The 22165-nt window shown below is 35.8% G+C and overlaps 1 protein-coding gene across 7 annotated transcripts in view; it reads left to right on the top strand.

Annotated features, from left to right (window-relative positions):
- Positions 1–22165, top strand: part of FRYL (FRY like transcription coactivator) — a 161849-nt gene that overhangs the window by 86600 nt on the left and 53084 nt on the right. For 3 of the 7 annotated variants that reach the window (XM_058420795.1, XM_058420794.1, XM_040065708.2), the window contains 21 exons: positions 710–754; positions 3974–4077; positions 4678–4786; positions 5810–5896; positions 6549–6720; positions 7410–7542; positions 7797–7904; positions 9138–9375; positions 10012–10197; positions 10287–10373; positions 11115–11383; positions 11807–12002; positions 12966–13090; positions 15444–15501; positions 16827–16918; positions 17944–18116; positions 18540–18700; positions 19219–19329; positions 20220–20374; positions 20622–20721; positions 21806–21974. In XM_058420795.1, the coding sequence (XP_058276778.1) occupies positions 710–754; positions 3974–4077; positions 4678–4786; positions 5810–5896; positions 6549–6720; positions 7410–7542; positions 7797–7904; positions 9138–9375; positions 10012–10197; positions 10287–10373; positions 11115–11383; positions 11807–12002; positions 12966–13090; positions 15444–15501; positions 16827–16918; positions 17944–18116; positions 18540–18700; positions 19219–19329; positions 20220–20374; positions 20622–20721; positions 21806–21974 (2878 nt within the window). The remainder of the gene's footprint in view (positions 1–709; positions 755–3973; positions 4078–4677; positions 4787–5809; positions 5897–6548; positions 6721–7409; positions 7543–7796; positions 7905–9137; positions 9376–10011; positions 10198–10286; positions 10374–11114; positions 11384–11806; positions 12003–12965; positions 13091–15443; positions 15502–16826; positions 16919–17943; positions 18117–18539; positions 18701–19218; positions 19330–20219; positions 20375–20621; positions 20722–21805; positions 21975–22165) is intronic. The other 4 variants (XM_040065713.2, XM_040065715.2, XM_058420797.1 and 1 more) reach the window with 2 other exon arrangements.

Genomic DNA, 22165 nt, shown 5'->3' with positions numbered 1-22165 from the left:
GTGGTGTGTGGGGAGAACATCCTAGCCTTCCTAGCCACCATCCTCGTGGTCTGGACCACTGCAAATAGCACATCAGTGAGAGCACAACTGTAAGAGTCAGTTTACACCAGGAGTGTCCAAAAGGGTTGTTTTTTCCTGCTATACGTATAGCTGGCTTTGTCCCACAGAGCTGTTGGGATGCTGTTTCAGCGCTGAGCCCAGCAGTTTTTTTACACGCTGTAGTGTAGGCAAAATTCTGAATTTGTTCAGCAGTCAGTAATGCTGGTCAGTATTGTAAAACACTTTGCTTACTATTTTTGACTAGTGTTTACACAGACTAATTCTAGCAAGTTTGTCAGAAAGTTGATAAATTCTTGGGTGAATCTGAGTTGTGGTATCTTTGCTACCTCTTCTGGAGAGAGGAGAGAACTTTTTAAAAAGCTGCAGAAGTGTGAGAGAACAGTGTCTGTCATTCTGCGCCACTGTTGGATGAAAAAAGAGTGTATTTTTTTTTTTTCCCCCCCTCACAGTTTACCTGTAGTGTCTGTTACCACAAAACCTTGAAAGTTGAAGGAATGTTTTCTGCCACTATAGCAAACCCTTTATTTCTACTGAATAGAGTCCTTGCTAGACAGCTATCTGTTGGTTTTGAGCTTTTTTTCATCTAACATGCATGTGCCTTCCATTCTCATGTTTGTTATGTTTTGCTGTCTCACATTGCTTTATTTAGATGCCATCTAACAACAGTATCAGAAAACAAATAGAAACACTGCAGGTGAGTTAATATGTCGTTGTAACTCAGTGAAATGTTGCTTTGTCTCATGTAAATACTTTTGGGTTTTTTATGTTATCTGTTGTATTTTGTGCTTTCCTTTCTTTGTATAATTACTGCTAGTACTGTTAAGAAGCAACAGGACTAAGAATAGCTAATGTTTCAAAGATCTTTTTCTCTTGCCAGGAAGTAAAGGAGAAAGATCAGAAAATTGTCTAATACCAATTTTTCCTTGGGGGTGAAAGTGTGACTTTGTGAGATTGATTATTAATATCACAGCTGGTTTCCCTGAACAGCAGTGCATGTTTCCACTGGAAATAACCTCCTATTCAGATGTATGGGTTTTGTTACTTCATTTCAAAAAGTGTCTTGCATGTGAGCAACCTAAAAACATTTTCACAATACAAAAATGTGAAACTGATTTACTGTAACAACTTGCAGTGCACTAACTTGAAAGACTTTTACACTGTTGGTTTTGCAGGTTTTAAAAAGTAGAAATTGTTTTAGTTCAGAACAGAAGAAAATTTAACATCAGTATTAAAAAGTACTTTATTCAGTAAGTGACTACATTTGACTAACATGGAAAAAATGCTATTTTGTTTCTTGCCATCATTGAAATTTGTTTCATTGACTCATTTTAATGTGTCATGTAAAACCACCATAATTTGCTCTTATGTTTTGGTTTTGTAACAGATACTGTTCCCAGCAACTTTCTTCATAGTCTGCTGATACCATAATTTGTGTTAAAAGTTCTCGGATTTTAAACAAAATTATGTTTAAAAACCCCATATAGAGTACTTTAAAATCTAAACATCTTAGACATCATCTAAAAGAAGACTAAAATTCAGCCAGGTTGTTGGATTACATAGCCATCTATTCCTTATTCTAGTTACTCTAATGTCTAAGAGAAAATAAATACTGACATTCTAACACCAGGTGTACATGAATTATGCTGTAATTCAGACTCCAAAAGCAATTTTCTTCTACCATATTTGTTTAGTTCTTCATTATAGGAAGTGATAATGAAAATTTTCAATGTTTAAAATAATAAAAGTACTGCTGGGATTTTTTTTTTTTTTTTTTTTAATCTTCATAAAAGGTGAATGTCTCTTTATATGCTCCTTTATTTTTCTTTATAACAAGCAAACTTTGTCATAACTACACAGAAGTGGATCTATTGGATGATACACCTGCTAACAGATGGAACATTGTTTACACATTATTAAAATATCTGCTACCTCTACCATTTTTTATTAGGTTATTGAAAGCCAACAATCTTTTTTTTTCATTTAGTTCTTGACCTGTAAATTAAGCTCCCCTGTAGAATATCAGAAATTAGAAAACTGAAGCATTACTCAGTTCCAGATGCATTTTGTGCAAACTTTGATAACAGATTTGATTTCATACGGACTTATAATCAATGAATTCCCAACCTGCTTTGATGCTCGGTAATTGTTGGCTTGTAAATGAAATACAATGATAAATAATATTGTGGGGGTTTTGCCGTTCAAGCTGATTAAAATCAAAGCTGTCACAGTCTCACCCTCTGGTACAGTTACGTTTGCTTCTTCCTCCCAGTAGCACGGCAGGTCAATTAACTGAACAGTGAGACATTTATCAGTGTGAATAACCGGGGACAGGTGTAACTTCTTACTGGATAGATTTTGTCCAGATCACTTTCCTGAGTTTACCCACTGCCTAGTTACAGGTGCTGATTGTGGAGTGATGGCAGCACACACTGATGTGTGAAGGGAGGGTAGAACAGCATTATCACTGATGTAAACTGGGTTAAGTTATTCCCTCTAATATTCTGCTAGTCAATCTTGTGTCTGTACTACTTTGAAATACCACTTCTGCCTCTGATTCTGTGAGATAGGCTTTTAGTCTTTCTTAAAATAAGATGCTGCCAAAACCAGTAGTCTGGACCCACCTGAGTTAAAGCCACCAAAATTACTCTTCTTTATGTAGTCTTTTGAACAGACATGGACATGAAGTTACTTTTATTAGCTTACAGGTGCAAGTTGGACTTTCTTACTGCTAGAGTTAATGTATAGGGAGCATTGAGGTTGTGGGGGAGAGAACCATGAACGAGACCATCTCTTTTTGAACAGCATGGTTTTAGTTCCACTTACACCCTTTGTGAATTTGCACTCTATTTGTCCTGGAAGGACAAAGTCATCTGCTATTCTGACTCACTGGCTTGTGGAACAAAATACGAAATTAATTATGTTCAAGTCATCATATAGATATGTTTTGAAACAGAGACTTCACTGGAGATGGGGAAGTTGTGGTTTGGGGGTTCTTTTTTTTTGCTTTTGTTTGGGTTTGTTAGTTTGAATTGGGATAATGCCTAAAAAAGTTGATGACTGGGAATCATTTATGATATTCAGAAGTTTATACTTTGGCCAACTCCAGCAATCTTGCTGGACACTTCTAGATTGTAAGTACTCCAAGAATCCCTATTTGAAAAGGAGGTTTCTGAAGCTGCTGCAAAAAATGTTAGTTACTTACTGGTTTATGCAGTTCAAGAACTCAAAGGAGCAAAACTAAACTTGTAGTGGCAGATTTAAGACAAAAGTAATTTTGTGTTCAGTACATAATTTAAACTGAATTGTGCTGCTAGATTTTATATTGATTCAAGAAACAGTAGCATAGTTGATACAATAAAAATTCATTGAAAGTGGGCAAGCACTCATACAGCCTGCAGGAAGTATCTGCGTTGTGTGAAGCCAGAGATGCATCCTTGTGTGCCTGCCCTGTTTTGCATTTTCTTCTGCTACTGTCTGCTGTCACAGACTGAGTGGTGGAATGAGACCTTGTGCCTGATCCAAAGCAGCTACTCCAATGTTTTAGACAAACTATAAATTGGTTTGTTATGAAGTAGGTATTTCTTACCAATGGCTTTCTGAAAAAAGTTCTTGAAAGCAATATACTCTTGGTGTGTTCATCTCAAGAGGAATATCTGCTTTTTAGTTACTGCTCTCCCCTCAGAGTTAAAGATGTGTAAAATGTGCTGGAATTATTAGTTAAAAATTTAGGGAGTATTGGAAATAGGCAATACAGGCTTGTTTTTATGAAAAAATATCAAAAATTTGTAGTCAGTATTAGACCCATCTGCTTTCATTGTTAAAAAATTATTTTCAAAACTAAATAAACTTTATAATAGAATTTTGTCAGCGTCTCACAGGCAACAATAACTGTATTTCTAAATTTATTTTACAGAATAAAGATCCCAAAATGTCCCGAGTTGCACTGGAATCTTTGTATAGGTTATTGTGGGTTTATGTTATTAGAATTAAATGTGAAAGCAACACTGTAACTCAAAGGTAAGTTCATTATGCAAAGTATTTTAAACTACTGATGATGGAGATTTTATTTCCACCTAGTGATATCAGAAGAGATCTTGAAGCCAGTGCAGGGATGGTGTAGTCAAGAGAGGACTAAACATTTTGTCTTAATAGAGAAAACTAAAAGCCCTTGAGTACTTTGATTGAAAGAAGGAGTAGAGTCTAGACTTGTCTTTGCAGGGATAGAAGAAGGCAGAGAGATAAGCAGGAGATTTATTACAGTTAAAAGGCACTAGTGGTGACAGAACAAATTTGGTATGTAGTGTCCATCACTAAGTATGGACTGGAAATGAAAAGGTTTTCTTTGTAATTGTGTATAATGAGAATTTGGAATAGACATTCAGATTTTGCCCCTCCTCCTGACTATTAGTAACTGGTTTAAAACAGGATATTTTTCAGTTCATAGAGGAACCCATGCTGTGCTTCCTGTACGTGGTCCTACCTGTCATAGGCGTCTGTATTATTTCATAGCCCACCCCCCCCCCCCCCACTTCCAGATTTGAACTGTAACATCTGTGCTGTTATAAGGAGCTATTTTTAAAAGAAATTTTATTTATTTTTGTTTCTAAATACTTGTAGCCGTCTCATGAGCATTGTATCAGCACTTTTCCCAAAAGGATCGCGTAGTGTGGTCCCACGAGACACACCTCTGAATATATTTGTGAAGATTATTCAGTTCATTGCTCAGGTAAGAATACATCTAGGAAGAGCTGTAATAGTAGGATGAACAATATTTGGAAGAAATGTAAATTTTAAGGGCTTTTTGAAATGTTTGCACTGAATTAGTGGTCTTGTATCATGAGTAGAATTTCTCCAAATATACGTAACAAATGAAAGAACTCGATTTCTTTCTAGTAGTGGCAAAACTATTTTTCATAAAACTTCAAAAACTGCAGTATATGAACATTATGATGATTAATAGTTACATTTTTTATTGCCCTGTTGGGAGCTGTGTGTGTATATATTTATATAGTACACTAATACAATTACTTTTTTCATTATGATATTTTTATTAGGGACAGAGCATTAGAACAGTAATATTTACTTATATTTAGCCTGGAGGCTGGCTTCTATAGACAGAAATAGTATGCAATTAATGCAGTAGTTTGTAGTTGCCATTGCATTTTGATTTATATTATTTTAGGTGCTTCTCCTGTCCTAATATCAAAATGCAAGATACAATCTCACAAGATGAACTCTCATTAATCTTTAACCTCGTAGATTGGAGGCATCTTTTCCTGTCTTAGAAATAGCTTGTCTGTGTTTCAGCTTCCAAAACTATTTGCTTTTGGTCATACAGGGATGAGGCAGGATACACAATTCATCATTGTTTATATTTTTTTGTATTTATATTGTAGTATTTTTTTATTCCTTAGGGTTTCTCTTTATCCCAATTTTTTTTTTTTTTTCTATTACAGCTCATCTTATTTGTAGAAATGCATTTGATCTGAGAATTGAATTGAATCATGAATTGCCTGGGAATTTTTTTCAGGAGAAATGGTTCAACCATATCAGGGGATGAGCTGTGTTGAAGTGTACTAGATTAAAGGAAAAAAAAAAAAAAAAAGAATAAGGAAGAAAAATATTTTCTAAACTTAAAAAAAAAACAAACAGAACTTTTAAGACATGATACCCAGTAGCCATGCAAAGCCAAGAAATTATGCATATTAACAGAAAAGAGATGATCATACTAATGTATTTTCCTTTATAGGAACGTTTGGATTTTGCAATGAAAGAAATAATATTTGATCTTCTTAGTGTTGGAAAATCACCTAAAACCTTCACTATTAATCCAGAGGTAACAAAAGCTCATTACTTGTATGCCATGAGAGCAGGGCATTGGGAGATTTTTGGGAGGGAAGTGGTTAACTAGGTTTGAGCCAGGTTAAAAGTAGAGTCATGAGTATCTGGAGTGTTCTGCTAACACTAAAGAAGTAATTGTTGCTGGGCACAGTTGCTGTTTGATTTTAGGTGAGCAAACCAGCAGCAGTTCTACAGTTAAGACTCATTTCAACAATAATTTCAGGAAGTATTTTTTTGTTGCACTGTAGCTGTAAAGCATTTTTTCAGGAAAGTCATACCTAGCTCTTCAAGACCCAGTCTAACAGATGGGATGTTTAAGCAATGTCTATCTTCAGTGTGTTGCTCTAGAGGTCCATATCAAGTCCTTGAGTGCTCAGTACTATAAAATATTCCGTATCTTAGCCTGGGCCATGTCAGTTCACTTGAATCAGAGTGTGGAGAGGCACAGAAAGCTAAAACTTTATTCTTGTTACTTTCCTTACCCTAATATGTAACATTTAAATAAGGTCTGTCCTACTGGAACCATATTGCTGTCTGTTTAAAAGAGAGGAAAAATGCAATTTGTATTTTGTCTCTGTGTTACTTCAATGTTATAATTGGTTCTGTTTTCTCTTTCCTTTTTCTTTGTCCCTTTTTTGTTCTTGAAGAGGATGAATATTGGCCTCAGAGTCTTCCTTGTCATAGCAGATAGCTTGCAGCAAAAAGATGGTGAACCACCAATGCCAACAACAGGAGTTGTTCTTCCTTCAGGAAATACTCTACGTGTGAAGAAAATTTTTCTTAATAAAACACTGACAGATGAGGAAGCAAAAGTTATAGGTATGTTGTATTCTTTTGTAAGTTGGCATTTCAATATGTATGTATATATTCCCAATTATTCTCAAGCCGTACATTAGTGTAACTTTATTTATGTATTTATTTTAATTGTTAGCAAGAATTGCTTTGATTTGTTAGTGAGGGCTGCTAGACAGTATTGACCCTCTCGTGCCTCAGACTAAATATTTGTCTTTTTTGAAGTGTTTTGCATTGCAAAATAAGCACAAAGAAGCCTGAGTGCAGTTAGTTTGGTAAATAGCATGGCAAATTTTTTCCCCTTGATGTCCCTCTACCTCTAAAATGTCCCAAATGTCTCACAGCTGAGTGAGGTAAGACAGTCTTGATCCCTGTGCCCTGCTGATCTTCTGTGAATGAGGTAGTCATCTTCAAAGGGCTGTTTCAACATGGTAAATTTAAACTAGAACTAAAAAGCTTGGAATTGAGAAAATGAAGAAGCAACCAATGGTTACTTCATTGCTTTAGTTTTTTCTGGAGGAAACTTCTACTTTTGTATAATATCTTGTACTTATGTATTTATAGATATGTATTTCATATATACATGTGGGTTTTTTGACACTTAAAGTATGTATTTCATGTCATCTGTGCAATAAGAAATTTGTCCTAAGCGGAATAAGTGACAGATATTTTAATAAAAATATGGAAAAAGGTGATGGAACTCTTTGGCTTTTCAGGAATGTCTATATACTATCCTCAAGTCAGAAAAGCACTGGATAGCATTCTTAGGCATTTGGACAAAGAAGTTGGAAGGCCCATGTGCATGACCAGTGTGCAGATGTCCAATAAAGAGCCAGAAGACATGATTACGTATGTACTGAATTGCAGCAGTCTCACTGTCACAGTGGCGTCACATTACTTTTACGCTCCAATGTTGCAGATGCAGTCATTAATGTGTTACAGTTGTGGGTTTTTTACTGGACTCTTAAGTGAATGTTAGTTTCATTAATTATTGATAAAGATATTTGTTACCTCTTTAGTTGTGGCGTGAAATCAAAAATACATTTCTAGTGTACTGAGATAGATTTTTCTGTTTCTTTGTTGCTTATATACTGTATTTGTAGGGGTGAGAGGAAACCTAAGATAGATTTGTTCAGAACTTGCATTGCTGCTATCCCAAGACTGATTCCAGATGGCATGAGTAGGACTGACCTCATTGAGTTGCTTGCAAGGTAAGAGAAATGGAATTGTGCTCTTAGTGGATGTTCTTTTTTAAATGCCGAGTGCGCACAATTGTCCATGCCTCAGTCACTCGTTGCAGTGTGAGTCACTGCATGCAGACTCTGTCCTGGCTGCTCCTGCCAGCCTTCTGCAGCTGGTCAGGTTTTACTGGCCATAGTTGCAGGAGGTAAATTTATCCTGCAGACCTTGCACTTATTTTTAGAGAGAGTATTTTGAGAAGTAGGAATTTATTTCTGTTGCTTTGAATTTTTTTGAGCTTGTTTTATCTTTTTGTTACTGCTATACTTTTTTTTTCATTTCTTTTTCTTTCTGTTGAGAATACTGTAGATTTTCATAAGGTCATTCTTGTTTGGCATTAGCAAAATTTGAGACAGGCACCTGGGGGCAACTTTATTATTTTTCTCTACTAATCCTGCTTTGTTTTTCCAATTTTCTGTGATCCAACACTACCCATATCCTTCCATCTCTTATCTAATTTTAAATTGAATGTACCTTATCAGTACTGATAAGTAGCTGAGACGATTTTTTTTTTTTTTTTTAATTTTTAATGTGAGAATAGTCTGGCACAGAAATACAGGACAGCTTATAGCTTTGAAATTATAAACCATTTTCATATAATGTGTTGAGTTACATATATAAAACGTTAGTAATAATGTAAGAGAATAAGATTTTTCTAGCACTCTTTCTTCGGTATTTAAAATAATATAAAAGACACAAAAGTATTAAGCAATAATAAATTACTGGGATAGGTGTCTTCTGCCATAGCAGGCTTAGACAGATTTTTAAGTATATGTGCAAAGGATTTTTTTGGTGAATTTTTTCTCATATCCAAAGTAAATCTTCTTTAACTGCAAAGCTAATATGTTATTTTCAATTTTAATTTGAAGAAAATAGCCTGTTCATCACAGGGTTCTGGTCTGCTGAGCTCTAAGGTGGTAGTTCAGATGCTTGCAAAGGTGTACCTTTGTTAGACACTTGATGGTCTCTCTTGAGCACAGTTTATTTGTATTAAGTTTTGTGAAACCTTGCATTATTTTGCTGTTGTAGAAGTGCCTTCTGTTACTAGCCAGTTTCAGGTTTATTCAATGCAGAAAATGAATTTCTGTGCAGCTGCTCTACATTGTACAGTAAGGGAGGAAGAGTAAACACCAAACTTTAAATGATAAAGGCTGGTTAGGAGTATGCCTATCTAGGGTGATGACACCAATATCTTTTCTAAACAGGTTGACAATTCATATGGATGAAGAACTTCGTGCCTTGGCTTTCAATACACTCCAAGCATTAATGCTTGATTTTCCAGATTGGCGGGAAGATGTTCTTTCAGGATTTGTATATTTTATTGTGCGTGAAGTGACTGACATCCACCCAACGCTTCTTGACAATGCAGTAAAAATGTTAGTGCAGCTCATAAATCAGTGGAAACAAGCAGCCCAAATGCACAATAAAACCCAAGATTCTCAGGTATATCTATATAAGGTCCTTTGATGTTAAAACATACTTGGAACCTACATACAAACTTCGTAGTGGGCTTTACTGGTTTTGTTAAGTAATAAAAATTCAGCTATATTTCTTACAGTGCTTGAAGACTTTTAGACCTCTTATTTTAAATCAACTTTTCTTTTCAAAACAAAATTAGTCTCAAATTATTAAGTATTACCTAAGCACTAATTCATGACCACATTTCGCTTACATTGTAGGGCATCATATCTCACTGGAATTGTGTAGGAGTTATTAAACAGTAGAACTAAATACACCATTTTTACTAGCTAGTAGAAAGGGTTCAAATAATTTAATATCATAATTTTTTACAAAAGAGTCTTGCTTGAGGTTGTTTTAATTTTGCTCTCATTGCATCATCTTGTGAGAAAGTGAAATAAAGAGGTTCTTGTGATATTTGTTTGGACTAAATTCAGAGAGGTAATAAAAAATGAAGTGACTAATATTATGCTGTTCTTATAAATCAAATCTGCAAAATTTGACAAGTAACCAAAAATCTAAGTATTTTGTGATTAAATCTGCCATTGCCAATAATAGAACTCTATCTTAATTGTGTTCATTTTTTCTTCATTTGTTTAACTTCTATGGTGTTTTTCTTAGCGTGGTGTATCCAATGGGGCTGCCCATACCCTTCCCCTGGAGAGGACCCTTTATTCCAGTGTATTTCATGTGGTGGAAGGCTTTGCTTTGGTCATCCTTTGCAGCACAAGGCCTGCCACCAGGCGATTAGCTGTCAGCGTTCTCAGAGAAATAAGGGCATTGTTCACGCTTCTAGAAATTTCAAAGGTAGGACCTGATGACCCATTCTTAGGCTGCCTGGTGAAACTGCTTTTATTTTGACATTCTTTGAGCTTGGTGTGCTTTCTGTTTTGTAGAGTGATGATGAGTTGGCTATAGATGTAATGGACAGACTAAGTGCTACTATCCTGGAGAGTTTCATACATCTCACGGGGGCTGACCAGGTAGGACAGTTTTTATGTAAAGTTGTTGGTAAGATGAGGTAATTCTGCAAAGCTGTCCCAAATAAATAGTATATATTTCAAATGACAGTGTCACTGTGTTCATGTTAATTTTATCAGCAATTTATCACCACAAACAAAAAGGTAAAAATCTGAGGAATGTTGTGAGATTGACACCACCGCTGTAAACTTTCTGACTGATAGCATGTTGTTATCCCCACCCTATAAACACTGAGAGCTGTGTCATCTGTTTTTTCTCATCTTGCTCACAGACTGCAATTTCTTAAAAGCAAAGGGCATTGCTTTTTTCTGCAGTAATATAGTGTAATAACAGTCAATATGCCCTTTATCCATGATGAAAGCTGTAATAACTGTTAGTGAATAACAGCCCAATTTCATACTTACTATTTACCATAAATTCCTAGGTAGTAAGGCACCTTATGATTTTAGGATTAGGAAACAAGTTGGAATTCAGTAGTAAGGCTTTTAGAGTACAAATCTTTTGAAAGAATTAAATCATTATGCATGAAAGGGTCTATTTCCGAATACCAGTTTGTTTGCAAACACCATGTTTCCATAGCTGTTCACATTAAGAACTTCTCTAAAAAGCCACATAAATTACTCTTTTATCTGTTCCAGTTATGATTTTGATACTGATACTCTATCAGATATATAACAAAAGAGATTGTTGCCTAAAATACATGGATATTTAATATTGTCTCATTGTCTTTTCTCTGCACACAGACTACTTTACTGTACTGTCCCAGTTCAATAGATTTACAAACTCTGGCTGACTGGAATTCCTCCCCAATCAGCCACCAGTTTGATGTGGTCAGTCCCTCACATATTTGGATATTTGCACATGTGACTCAAGGCCAAGATCCATGGATTATAAGCCTCTCAAGTTTCATGAAGCAGGAAAATCTTCCAAAACACTGCCCAACAGCTGTAAGCTATGCTTGGACGTTTGCTTATACAAGACTTCAGCTGCTGTCTCCACAAGTGGATATCAAGTACGTTGATTTCTAAAGTAAATACAGGATATTATATTAAGTATTCTTTCAAGATTTATTATCATTGTAGTGTCATTATTGTTTCAGTGAGGTAACTTACAAATTCTTAATATTGTCTGTGGATTTAATTCAACTTTATATAACAAAAAAATAAGTAGATTTATCTGCATAAAATATCGTATGCAGTAAACATTAATTAATTAATGCCCTTGGCCGTATTGTAGTTCAGCAGATTTGTATATAAAAGCATGCATTGTTGAGGTACAAGTCTGCTCTGAATAACTTATTCAGAGTTTACTATGTTAACAATTTACGAAGCAATGGCACGTGCATAGTTGGAAAATAAATTCAGTAGAAAACTGAAGTAAAATGTGGTAAGCTTCATTTTCTCTACTGAGCTCTTCTCTTTCTCTTTTTTAATAGCAGCCCTATCAATGCAAAGAAAGTAAATACTACTACAAGCAGTGACTCCTACATTGGGCTCTGGAGAAACTACCTGATTCTTTGCTGCAGTGCAGCGTCTTCTTCAAACTCCTCCACTTCCACAGGCTCTGTGAGATGTTCCCCTCCTGAGACGCTGGCGTCTACCCCAGACAGTGGTTATAGCATTGATTCAAGAGTAGGTTCTGTTAATGCTTACTGTAAATAAGTCTACATTTTATTGGAAATAGAAACAACAGAGGTGTTCTGTAATAACTATCATGATTAGAAACTGGTATCATTTGTCTGAAAATATTTTTAGGAGACATTTGTTTTTCATTTGTTTAGGTTTTTTTAGTTTTTTTACTGTTTTAGTTCGCTTTTCCCAATCTGTGCTGCATATGTTTTTAAAGCAAATCTAGTCACTTAATGAAAACATTTACCCAATCTCAAAGTCTTATTTAGCAGTAATAAGGAAATACTTTGCTATTAAAGAGGTGGTTTTGCTGTCATTAGACTTCTGTAGTTCTGAGCAAATAGCCTCTCACTTCCATTGCTGAAACAGGGACCTATTCAGGCATGATGTATCTTGTTATGTTTTCCCAATTGCAGATACTTTTCTGTCTGCCTTGCTTCATATCATTTGCAAATTATGGTGTTTTCCCTCTTTGCTTCTTTTTGTTCATCTCCTTTTTGGTTTCCTGTAAAAGGTACAGTAGACATGAAGATAATTCACGGACTATGCAGCAGATTTTTGGCAGAAGCAGCCTGTTCCACTTGTATCGTTACCAAGATACTTGCCATAAGTCTCAGAAACTGTAGTCAGAAAGCTTTGTTCTCTTTGAGAACCACTTGGGAGTCTAAGGAGTTAGACACTAGAAATCTGCTTCTTCTCCAAAGAGGGCAGATACATTAACATGCAAAGCATCTCTATATCATGTTGTGTAATTCATTGTCATCTGACTTTGAAAATTCAGTAATGCAAGAAATAGTAAATACTGCTTTACTATTTCAGAAAATCTTTTCCATGTCAAAGATCAATTTCCCTTTTGTGATTTTGAGTCACTGATCCAGTGTGAGGAGACTGAAATTACAGCAGATGTTTTCATGTCACCACCTTGTGGTAACTCTTCATCGTGTTTTATTCTGGTTTTCTTCTTAGATTATTGGCATTCCATCCCCTTCCTCCCTGTTTAAGCACATAGTTCCAATGATGCGCTCTGAGAGCATGGAAATTACAGAATCTCTTGTCCTGGGACTTGGCAGGACCAACCCAGGAGCTTTTAGGTAACTGTTGTGTTTCATCTGTTTCTATGCTAATTGGGAATTGGATCTCATTTTTTCTTTTTTTTCCTTCTTTTTTTTTTTTTTTTTTAATTTAAGAACTTTTAAAAAGTTGTGACAACTGATTCTCATTGACTTTTTTTGCATTTAGAGGCATGATAGAGATGGTTAGAGATTGTAAGAATTTTATGTATAGGTCATGCATGCATAAAGAAAAATAAGTCAGTGGAAAGAATTAACAGCTTACTGATATTCAAAGCTTTCCTTATCTGAAAGAACAGATTATGTGAACTATTAACATTTGAAATTTTAATTAGAATCAAGTTTGTAGGCGTTGATAAACTCTATTGGTGTTGCCAGTTGCTCTTTATGAGGATGAATGAAGAGAGAGAACATCGGAAGGCAAGGAAACCTCCTGGGAAGGCCATCAGATGTTCTCTGACAGCAGCCAATCTCTTATTATGAGAGTTATAAAGTTGTACCTTGCATAGCAACCAACTCTGCTTCTGCAGAAGGAACCAGGGATTGCTGATACTGTTGGTTTTGAATAAGATGATGCTTCTGTCCAGTCACTTGTGTCCCATATTACCACAGATATAAAGCCAATATTGAAACTATTGCCGGGTTCTCAGTTGTCATGTTCTGGTTTATATCACTTGATAATCTTACAGTTTTATGTAATACCTGATTTTATTTGCTACCCAGAAGTAGCAAGACTTTGTGCCATGATTCCAAAGAGCTGCTTAACAGCACTGAAGTCCAGAAAATGATTTAAGAGATAATTCTTGATTTCTGAATTCGAAATAACTCATCCATCAAGTTAAAAAAAAAAGATCTGATCCCCATCAGTCTTATAATTTCTGTATTCAGATTGTGTTTTTTTTCCTATGACCAGCTTTTTTCTTTGTCCAGTGTATGTATTCACACCAGATGCTGGTGAAAAGGTTTCTAAGTGACAGCTATAGCACTCAAGACAGGAAGAAAATAAATTAGTTTCACAGTTACAAATACAGCTACTGTGAAGCTCACCATTTTCACCAACTTGGGAGACACACACTCTAAACCCTTTCAGTATTTAAGCCAGCATTTCAGGAGATTCTTTATGCATTTTTTTACCTCAAAGGAGCACAAAACTATACTGGTGACAAAAACTCACGATTGACTGAATAAAGCATAGGTATATAAAATTCCTGACATACTTTTGTGCTGCTCTGCACTGATTTGGTGTTTAACTTTTGTGGTTTTAGGCACTGGTCCTCCCCACTTGTTATGTTTACTCAGGAACTTTTTCCATTATATATAGGCAATCCACGTAGATTTATTAGAATAGTATTTTTGTTTTGTGTAACTGATCATATGAACTCTTTTAGGTTTCTCTTGATCTCCATTGTAAGCTGACCTTTTACTCTATTTTAGCACAAGGAAGTTTCTTCCAAATTATTTTCTGTGTTTTCCATGTTTGAAAGAAAATATAGAACAATACCTAACCATGCTTTCTTGTAAATGAGTACACCACAAAAGTTAGTGCAGCATTCTGGTCACCTGGACCAATTCTCTGAAGGAGAAACTTTGCATGAGGTATCAGAGGAGTCAGTCATTTACCACGAAAACTTGAAGTGGTTTTTGTTTTGATATATCTCAATTACAGCACCACAGAAAGTAGAAAAATGTGTCCACTCAACAAATCTGCAGGCAGTAGTTACTATGATAAGAAACATCAAAGTCAACCCAATGTATTTTTACCTTAGTATTTTGTCTGCATCGTTCCATGCTTCTGATCTCCTTTCCCTACCTCCTTTTTGGAGTCATAGGAGAATCTTACTTTGGCAGAAGGAACTGAGTTGTAATAAAGACTGTGGAGCTTCAGGACAAATGGGGAATGGAAGCACAGTGTCAAAAACGGTTGCAGTTTCCAAAGAGACTGGTCTGACTTATGTCAGTGTCTTGTTACTGGACTTAAAGAAACAATATTAACAAATAAATGCATCGTAACATCTGAAAGGGTATTGTATGATAAGCTGCCAACTCTTTTTTCCCCCTAATAATATCTCTTTGCACCGTATGGCTTTGTTAAAACCCCTTAATTTGAAAATAAATGAAAATCATCTGTGATAGAAATAAGCCATAATGCTTGGAGAATGCAAATTTGAGGATAATTGTTTAGACATTTATTTAATAATCTACTTTAAATTAGGAAAATATATTTCTAGGCAACTTCTCTTTTAAAAGCTACAGGTAAAGATGGAAAACCTGAGGGTGTTTTAACTTGTGTTGTAACATTAGTTCATGAGAAACATCTTTCAGTTGAGATGTTAATTTAATGTTTGTTTTCATCCTTCTAATTATTTTAATTCAGGGAACTAATAGAAGAATTACATCCTATAATTAAGGAAGCACTTGAAAGAAGGCCAGAGGTAATTAAATAATTTCCATTATACTCTGTACAGTTTTAACTGTCTTTTCACAAAGAGGAAGTGTTAGTTATTTTCTTTAATTTGTGCACGTAAAAAGAGTCAGTATAACAGGTGAAATGTTGTGGTTTTAAATGATTGTGAAGTGCTTACATTAGAAGAGCTTCTTGTTTGAGCTCTTATTCCTGTATCAGTGATTTTGTTTCAGATTATGAAAAAAATACTGTAACCTTTTCCATATTCTTTTAATTTCTTTAACCTAATCATAGTTTTACTCAGTTGTTACTTTGTTATATCATCAGTGACAGTCCCACGATTAGTGGTACCTATGACATAGAATTGAGTTTTACTGTCCACCAACTTTGTTGGAGTGTGGTGGTGGTGGTTTTTAGTGAAAAAGGTTGTAAACTTACCTGACTGTTCTAATGAAAATGATGGATAGGAACAGCACTTCTGTTTCAAAATGTTACTGTACTGTAGTGTGTTGTCAGGCTTGCATACAAATTGTAGAATCATAGAATATTTTGGGTTGTAAGGGACCTTTAAAATTCACCTAGTCCACCAACCCTGAAATGAGCAGGAACATCAGCCCTGACTTTGAATGTGTCCACTGATGGGGCATCTCTCACCTCTCAGGGCGACCTGTTCCAGAGTTTCGCCACCTTCATCATAAAAAGTGTCTTTTTTCTATCTAGTCTAAATCTACCCGCTTTTAGTTTAAAACCATTGCCCCTTGTATCACAGCAGGCCCTGCTAAAACGTTTGTCCCCATCGTTCTTACAAGCCCCTTTTAAGCACTGAAAGGTCACAATGAGGACTCCTCTCCAGGCTGAATAGCCCTAGCTCTTGTATCTTCTCTTCACAAGAGAGGTGCTCGGGCCCTCTGGTGATTTTTGCAGCCCTTCTCCGGACCCACTCCAATATGCCCATGTCCTTCCTGCTTGTGGACCCCCGTACTCCGGGAGGGGTCTCAGGAGAGTGGAGCTGACACACAGAATCTTCTCCCTCAAAATATGTAGGAAGACTGCCTTTTGCACATTGTTTTATATGTTGCACTTAGTGACGAGAGACTGACAACAACCATGATGTGGATAATACATTTAATAGCAAACCTTGTACATCTCAGAGCTGCCACAGGGAAAATGTTTGTTCATTGTCTGGTTTAATTAACTTGTTAGCAATTTTGGTCACTTACCTTAAAAGGTTGGCACTGCTGATAACAGATGCCAGTTGTAGTACAGATATAATAATGCTTTTGTATTCTACTCTGCTTTTCTACTTACTTTTTCCTGAGCTTCATTTAATCTCGTGTTTCTTCTGATGGACAGAACATGAAACGGCGCAGGCGTCGAGATATTTTACGAGTACAGCTAGTACGAATATTTGAGCTGTTGGCAGATGCTGGCGTCATTAGTCACAGGTAGGGGCAGCACGGGTGAGAGGTTGTCAATCACTGATATATTTATGACTCAGTATAACAAGCATGCAGAATTCATTAGTGAGTTTGAGTATACCAACTAAATAAATAGACATGGGTTTATAAAACTCAGAATTTGCTGGCTTTCTAATCCCTCTCACTCCCATGTCCTTTGTCACTGTGTTCTATGTTTTATTTTAAATGTTACTATTGCCCAGGATATTACTTTGAACAGGCAGTATGTCACAGTCCCTCTTGTTTTCGTGTGCTCAAACATCGCACCAGTTGTGCAAACCGTAACTATCCTGTGATAATTCAGGGACTTCTGCCTTTCTTGGAGTGCTAGTGCTAGTCAGCTCATCTTTTGCAGGGAAGGCTACTGCTCATTTATGTTGGACTTTTGAAGGATGGAGAATGTTAACGTGGTTATTGAGATTTTTTTTTCATCAGTTTACCCTACTTATTTTTTTCCTATGCATGGGGAATTGTGTAAGAGCAAGTAGGCTAGGAGATGGTTAGCCCCCTCGTCCCCCTCTGTTCGACAGTGGTACTTAGACATCTCTTTGTCAGCCTTAACACTGTAACCAGTGTGAGATTCGCAGTCTTCAAGTATATTTCAGAATGTCGCCTCAGAAGCATTGCTGAAATGTCTGTCAGCATGCTGATATTTTAGAGTCCAACTATTAAAATCATACTTTCCCCTATCTTTTAAGGTTCTCGTTAGGGGAGGGGAAGGGAGTTTGATTTTGGGGATTTTAATTATTATTTGCAACACTCGTCCCCAGTATAAGAACTGGTTCTGTGGAAGGATGACTGACTTCAGATAATTAGGTTTCATTCTTAGTTTGCTTTCTCTGGAGTTTTTTATTTTAATGCTGAAGTAGAAGCTGGATGAAGAAATTACTTTGAATTAAATATTTCCAGTGATGAGGGTGTAGGGATTTTTAAAGATAAAAAAAAAGAAGGATAATTTTAAAATGTTGTATGTAATTACCATGCTCTTTGACTTTTTAAATTTATTTGTTCAGTGCAAGTGGTGGCCTTGATAATGAAACACATTCCCTCAACAACACTTTACTTGAGTATGTTGATCTGACAAGACAACTCCTAGAAGCAGAAAATGAAAAGGATTCTGATACATTGAAAGATATCCGATGCCATTTTAGTGCCTTAGTGGCAAATATCATACAAAATGTTCCAGGTATGTAAAAATGTAACTTCTGATTACTGTAGGCAATACATTTAAAAAAAAAACAAAGCAAACCAAACAGAAACGAAGTAATAAGGTGCTTTTTTATCTCAACTTTTAGAATACTTTGATTAAAATAATTTACGACATCAGTTTTGAGTATAACTTTAGCAGTATGAGTTTTAAGAGAGATTTTTGTTACTGATTGGCGAAGTCTTGTTGATTGTCTATGTATTTGAGTTCTGTGGACTAATAACTAGATTATTCTTGTACACTGCTGCCATGAAGCCTACATCCAGGGCATTATGGTGTTAAAATAATAGTGGGTCTTTACATGGATTTTTGCTGTTATATTCGTAGCTTGGGTCTGTTTGTGTTACATGCTTTATCTTAAAGAATTACAGGAGTGTGTATAACTGTGGGCTTTTCTTACAGTACACCAGAGAAGAAGTGTCTTTCCGCAGCAGAGTCTACGCCACAGTCTGTTTATGCTGTTCAGTCATTGGGCAGGTCCTTTTAGTATCATGTTTACTCCCCTGGACAGATACAGTGACAGAAACATGCGAATAAACAGACACCAATACTGTGCATTAAAGGTATTTTAACACTATTGAATTTTGTAAATAGATTGTTATGTCAACATGATGCAAATTTCACATTGGGGCGTTTTAGATGTGGTTTTCACATCCATGTTTTAATGCCTTTTTATTCCTTCTGCTTACATGTGTATTTATGACAGTTCAGCTTTTCTCATACTGTAACTCTTGCACTTGCTCTAGAAATTTCTTACAATTTCCACTGAATGTTCACTTCCTGTGAACTTTAATTCTCATTTGCTTAAGATAAAGGCTTTTACCTAAATGTACATGAGCAATGAAACTGGTGTGTTAACTCTTCAATATGTCAGCATTTTAGTATTGACCCTTCCTTGTATTTGAAAGTTGAGAAAAATATTATTTAATAATTTCTTGAATAAATGTTAAGCATTTTTTATTACCCTCAGTCTTCCTCTTTTAACAGGTTAGAATTTAGTTACCTGATATTTAAATGGACTTAGTAAGAGCACTTCCTGTATCTGAGTTATTAAAATGTGTTTTTCAATTGCTTTCCAAAGGCTATGTCTGCGGTACTTTGTTGTGGCCCTGTTGCAGACAATGTTGGGCTTTCATCTGATGGCTATTTATACAAATGGCTCGATAATATTTTGGATTCACAAGATAAAAAGGTAATACAGGCTATGTCAACATCACTTTGCAACTATCAGTGCCTTCAAACACACGTTTTAGTGAGTTTGCAGACAGATTTGCCTAAATGTTCTACTTAAGCTCAAAGCTGTTTGAACAGCTCAGGGTTTTGCACTGTCCTTTGTGTGTATTCACCCTGTTGAGGAAGGTGATCCCTAGCCACAGGTCTTAAGAACAGAGAAACAGAATGGAAGAGGAAAGGACAAGGTGTGAAGAAGCACTATATATTCTCTATAAAGTGATCAACCATGCTAAGTTGTAGTGGTAAGTCAGGTGTTCCACAGATTTAAAGGAGATGAGATTTTGAACATGAACTCTTGTACGACTGTAGAGTTCCTTGGGGTCCTTTGGAGTTAGTAAGACCAAACTTCTCGTCTGAACAGTAAGGCAAGCTTTAAAGGTAGGACCTCTATTGCCCTATAATGCTAGGACTACATAAAAATACAGTTCCTGTGGGCAACTTTGATTCCTGGGAAGGTGCAAGTCTCCATGCAGATCTATCCCTTGTATCCCACCGGAATTCCTGCATGTGTTTAAATGCTTCTCTTTATCTAGTTCTTTTAGGGCAGTGTTTCAGTGCAAGACATAAAAATGGTAAATAGGTCCAACTAGCCTTGGAACTGAAGGGGAAAAAAATGTCAGTAGAGCTCTAGGTATTTGTATCAATAATTTACGACTGTGTGCAAATTGAACACAGTGTGACAGAATTATCTGTTGTTGCTTTAGGCTATGGTGTCATTGGTTTTGGATGGAACAGATTTTATGTTCCCAGTGGTTTCAGGTTTCTTAGATATTTATTTTCCTATTTTATGCTATTTTGTAAGTTGGTCTTTTTTTCTACATTTTAAAATATATATTTACTCTTGGCTAGGTTCACCAGCTAGGCTGCGAGGCAGTCATGCTGCTCTTGGAGCTCAATCCTGACCAGAGTAACCTCATGTACTGGGCCGTTGACCGGTGCTACACAGGTTCCAAGCGGGTAGCAGCTGGCTGCTTTAAGGCCATTGCCAGTGTGTTCCAAAACAGGTACTACAGCATTTTTCAAATCTTTAAAACTTCCATTTTCAGAGTGTGCTTTCATGTTGAACTGTGGCTTTTGCTTCCATAGAGAGAAAAGATTGCCACTATTTGTGTGTGTGTGTGTTACTAGAGAAACTTCCCAAAATGTTATTTTATCCCTTATCATATGCCTTGTAAACTAAACTGAAATAAATTCAAATCTTGGAAAACAACATAATTTTATTTTTTTCATACTTGCCATTTTTTTTCCTAGGGATTACCAGTGTGATACAGTGACCCTCCTGAATCTGATATTATTTAAAGCAGCTGATTCTACTAGGGCTATCTATGAAGTTGCTATGCAACTATTGCAGGTATGTAAGCTAATTGTGATTATTTCTTTTAAAATAAGAATTGTCCAATATATTAAAAAATAATCTGGTTTTGTTTGGTTGTCTTCAGCAATGAAATAAAATGTTGGGTTTTTCTTCTCTATTTTTAGTACATAGTTAAACCAGATCCTTACCTGGCACTTCCCTGAAAGTCTGTCAGTTTCCATACACTCAAGACCTGTATTTTCGTAATACCCGCTTTTTCAAGAAACAACCTAAATCAGGACTCTCTTGATTTGGCCCTGAAACAGAGTGTTACACAGCTCAATTTGTCCAAAAGCACCTGAGAGAGATGCAAATTGCTTCCCAAGCCTTTACTGTCTGCTGGGGTAGCGATCAGTTTTCTGATTTTTGTGCAATTACCAAACATTTTTTCATCTGTCCGTGCAGAGAGATGACAGCGAAAATCTTGTTGCCCATTTAGTTTACTTTTGTGTGTTCCTGTCTGAGGTCATTTAGGGGTAAGCTTAAGGCAGCATTAATGTTTAAAAATCTGTGCTGATAGTAGCTCAGATCTTAAATCTTGGAGTTTTTTTCAAAGGTTTTTGTTGTCAGCTAAATTCAACAGTAAAGTCCTTACTGAAGTCACACCATTATTGATACATCATCCCCATCTTTCTTCTCAAGTGGACACTACTTCTTAAGATCAGCCCAAAATTATTTTTAAAGTATCAGAGTGCTTTCGTCTCCTGCTGCATCTCTACCACATCAAAGATTGTGTTCTTCCTATCTATGTCTCATAGATGAACAAAAATTTGTATTGTTTGGAAATACAGATGTTAAATAGTATTTCACATTTCTTTATAGATAAATTTGTATTTAAGATATGATTTTGTGAAAGCAGATTTTGGAACTTTATTGCTGGAAACTCATCAAGTGGAATGTATCTTAGCTAATCTTCTGTTAATTTACCACAGTGTTAGCAAGTGCTGTAGGTGTGTGGAGATCTGCATAAATAAGAGACATTAAATGAGAATAGATACATGAATTTAAGAAATTATTTTTATATAAAAATTTCTACAGTGGCTCTATACTTTGCTTCAAATTCTGAACATTACTGTTGTAGATTTTGGAACCAAAGATGTTCCGTTATGCTCACAAACTGGAAGTTCAGCGGATGGATGGGGTTTTGGGACAGCCTTCTCCTTTACCACATTTGTATTCTATGTCATATTATCAACTGTCAGAAGAATTAGCAAGGACTTATCCTGAACTGACACTTGCTATCTTCTCAGGTATGATTTTAAAACAAAAAACTTCATCAAGTCAAAAGAATTGTACAAAATGTGTCATTCTTATTTTTCAATGACTGGTTTGTATATAAGTCATAAAATCAGACATCATCATCATCATCATCATACCAGATAGAGACAAAAATGCCTACTAAGTGACAGTTTTTGTTCACTTGTGTTTGAAATATATTCAA

The sequence above is a fragment of the Hirundo rustica genome, chromosome 5 (genome assembly GCF_015227805.2).
Source record: "Hirundo rustica isolate bHirRus1 chromosome 5, bHirRus1.pri.v3, whole genome shotgun sequence".
Classification (NCBI taxonomy): domain Eukaryota; kingdom Metazoa; phylum Chordata; class Aves; order Passeriformes; family Hirundinidae; genus Hirundo; species Hirundo rustica.
This window is presented reverse-complemented; position numbering and strand designations above follow the sequence as displayed.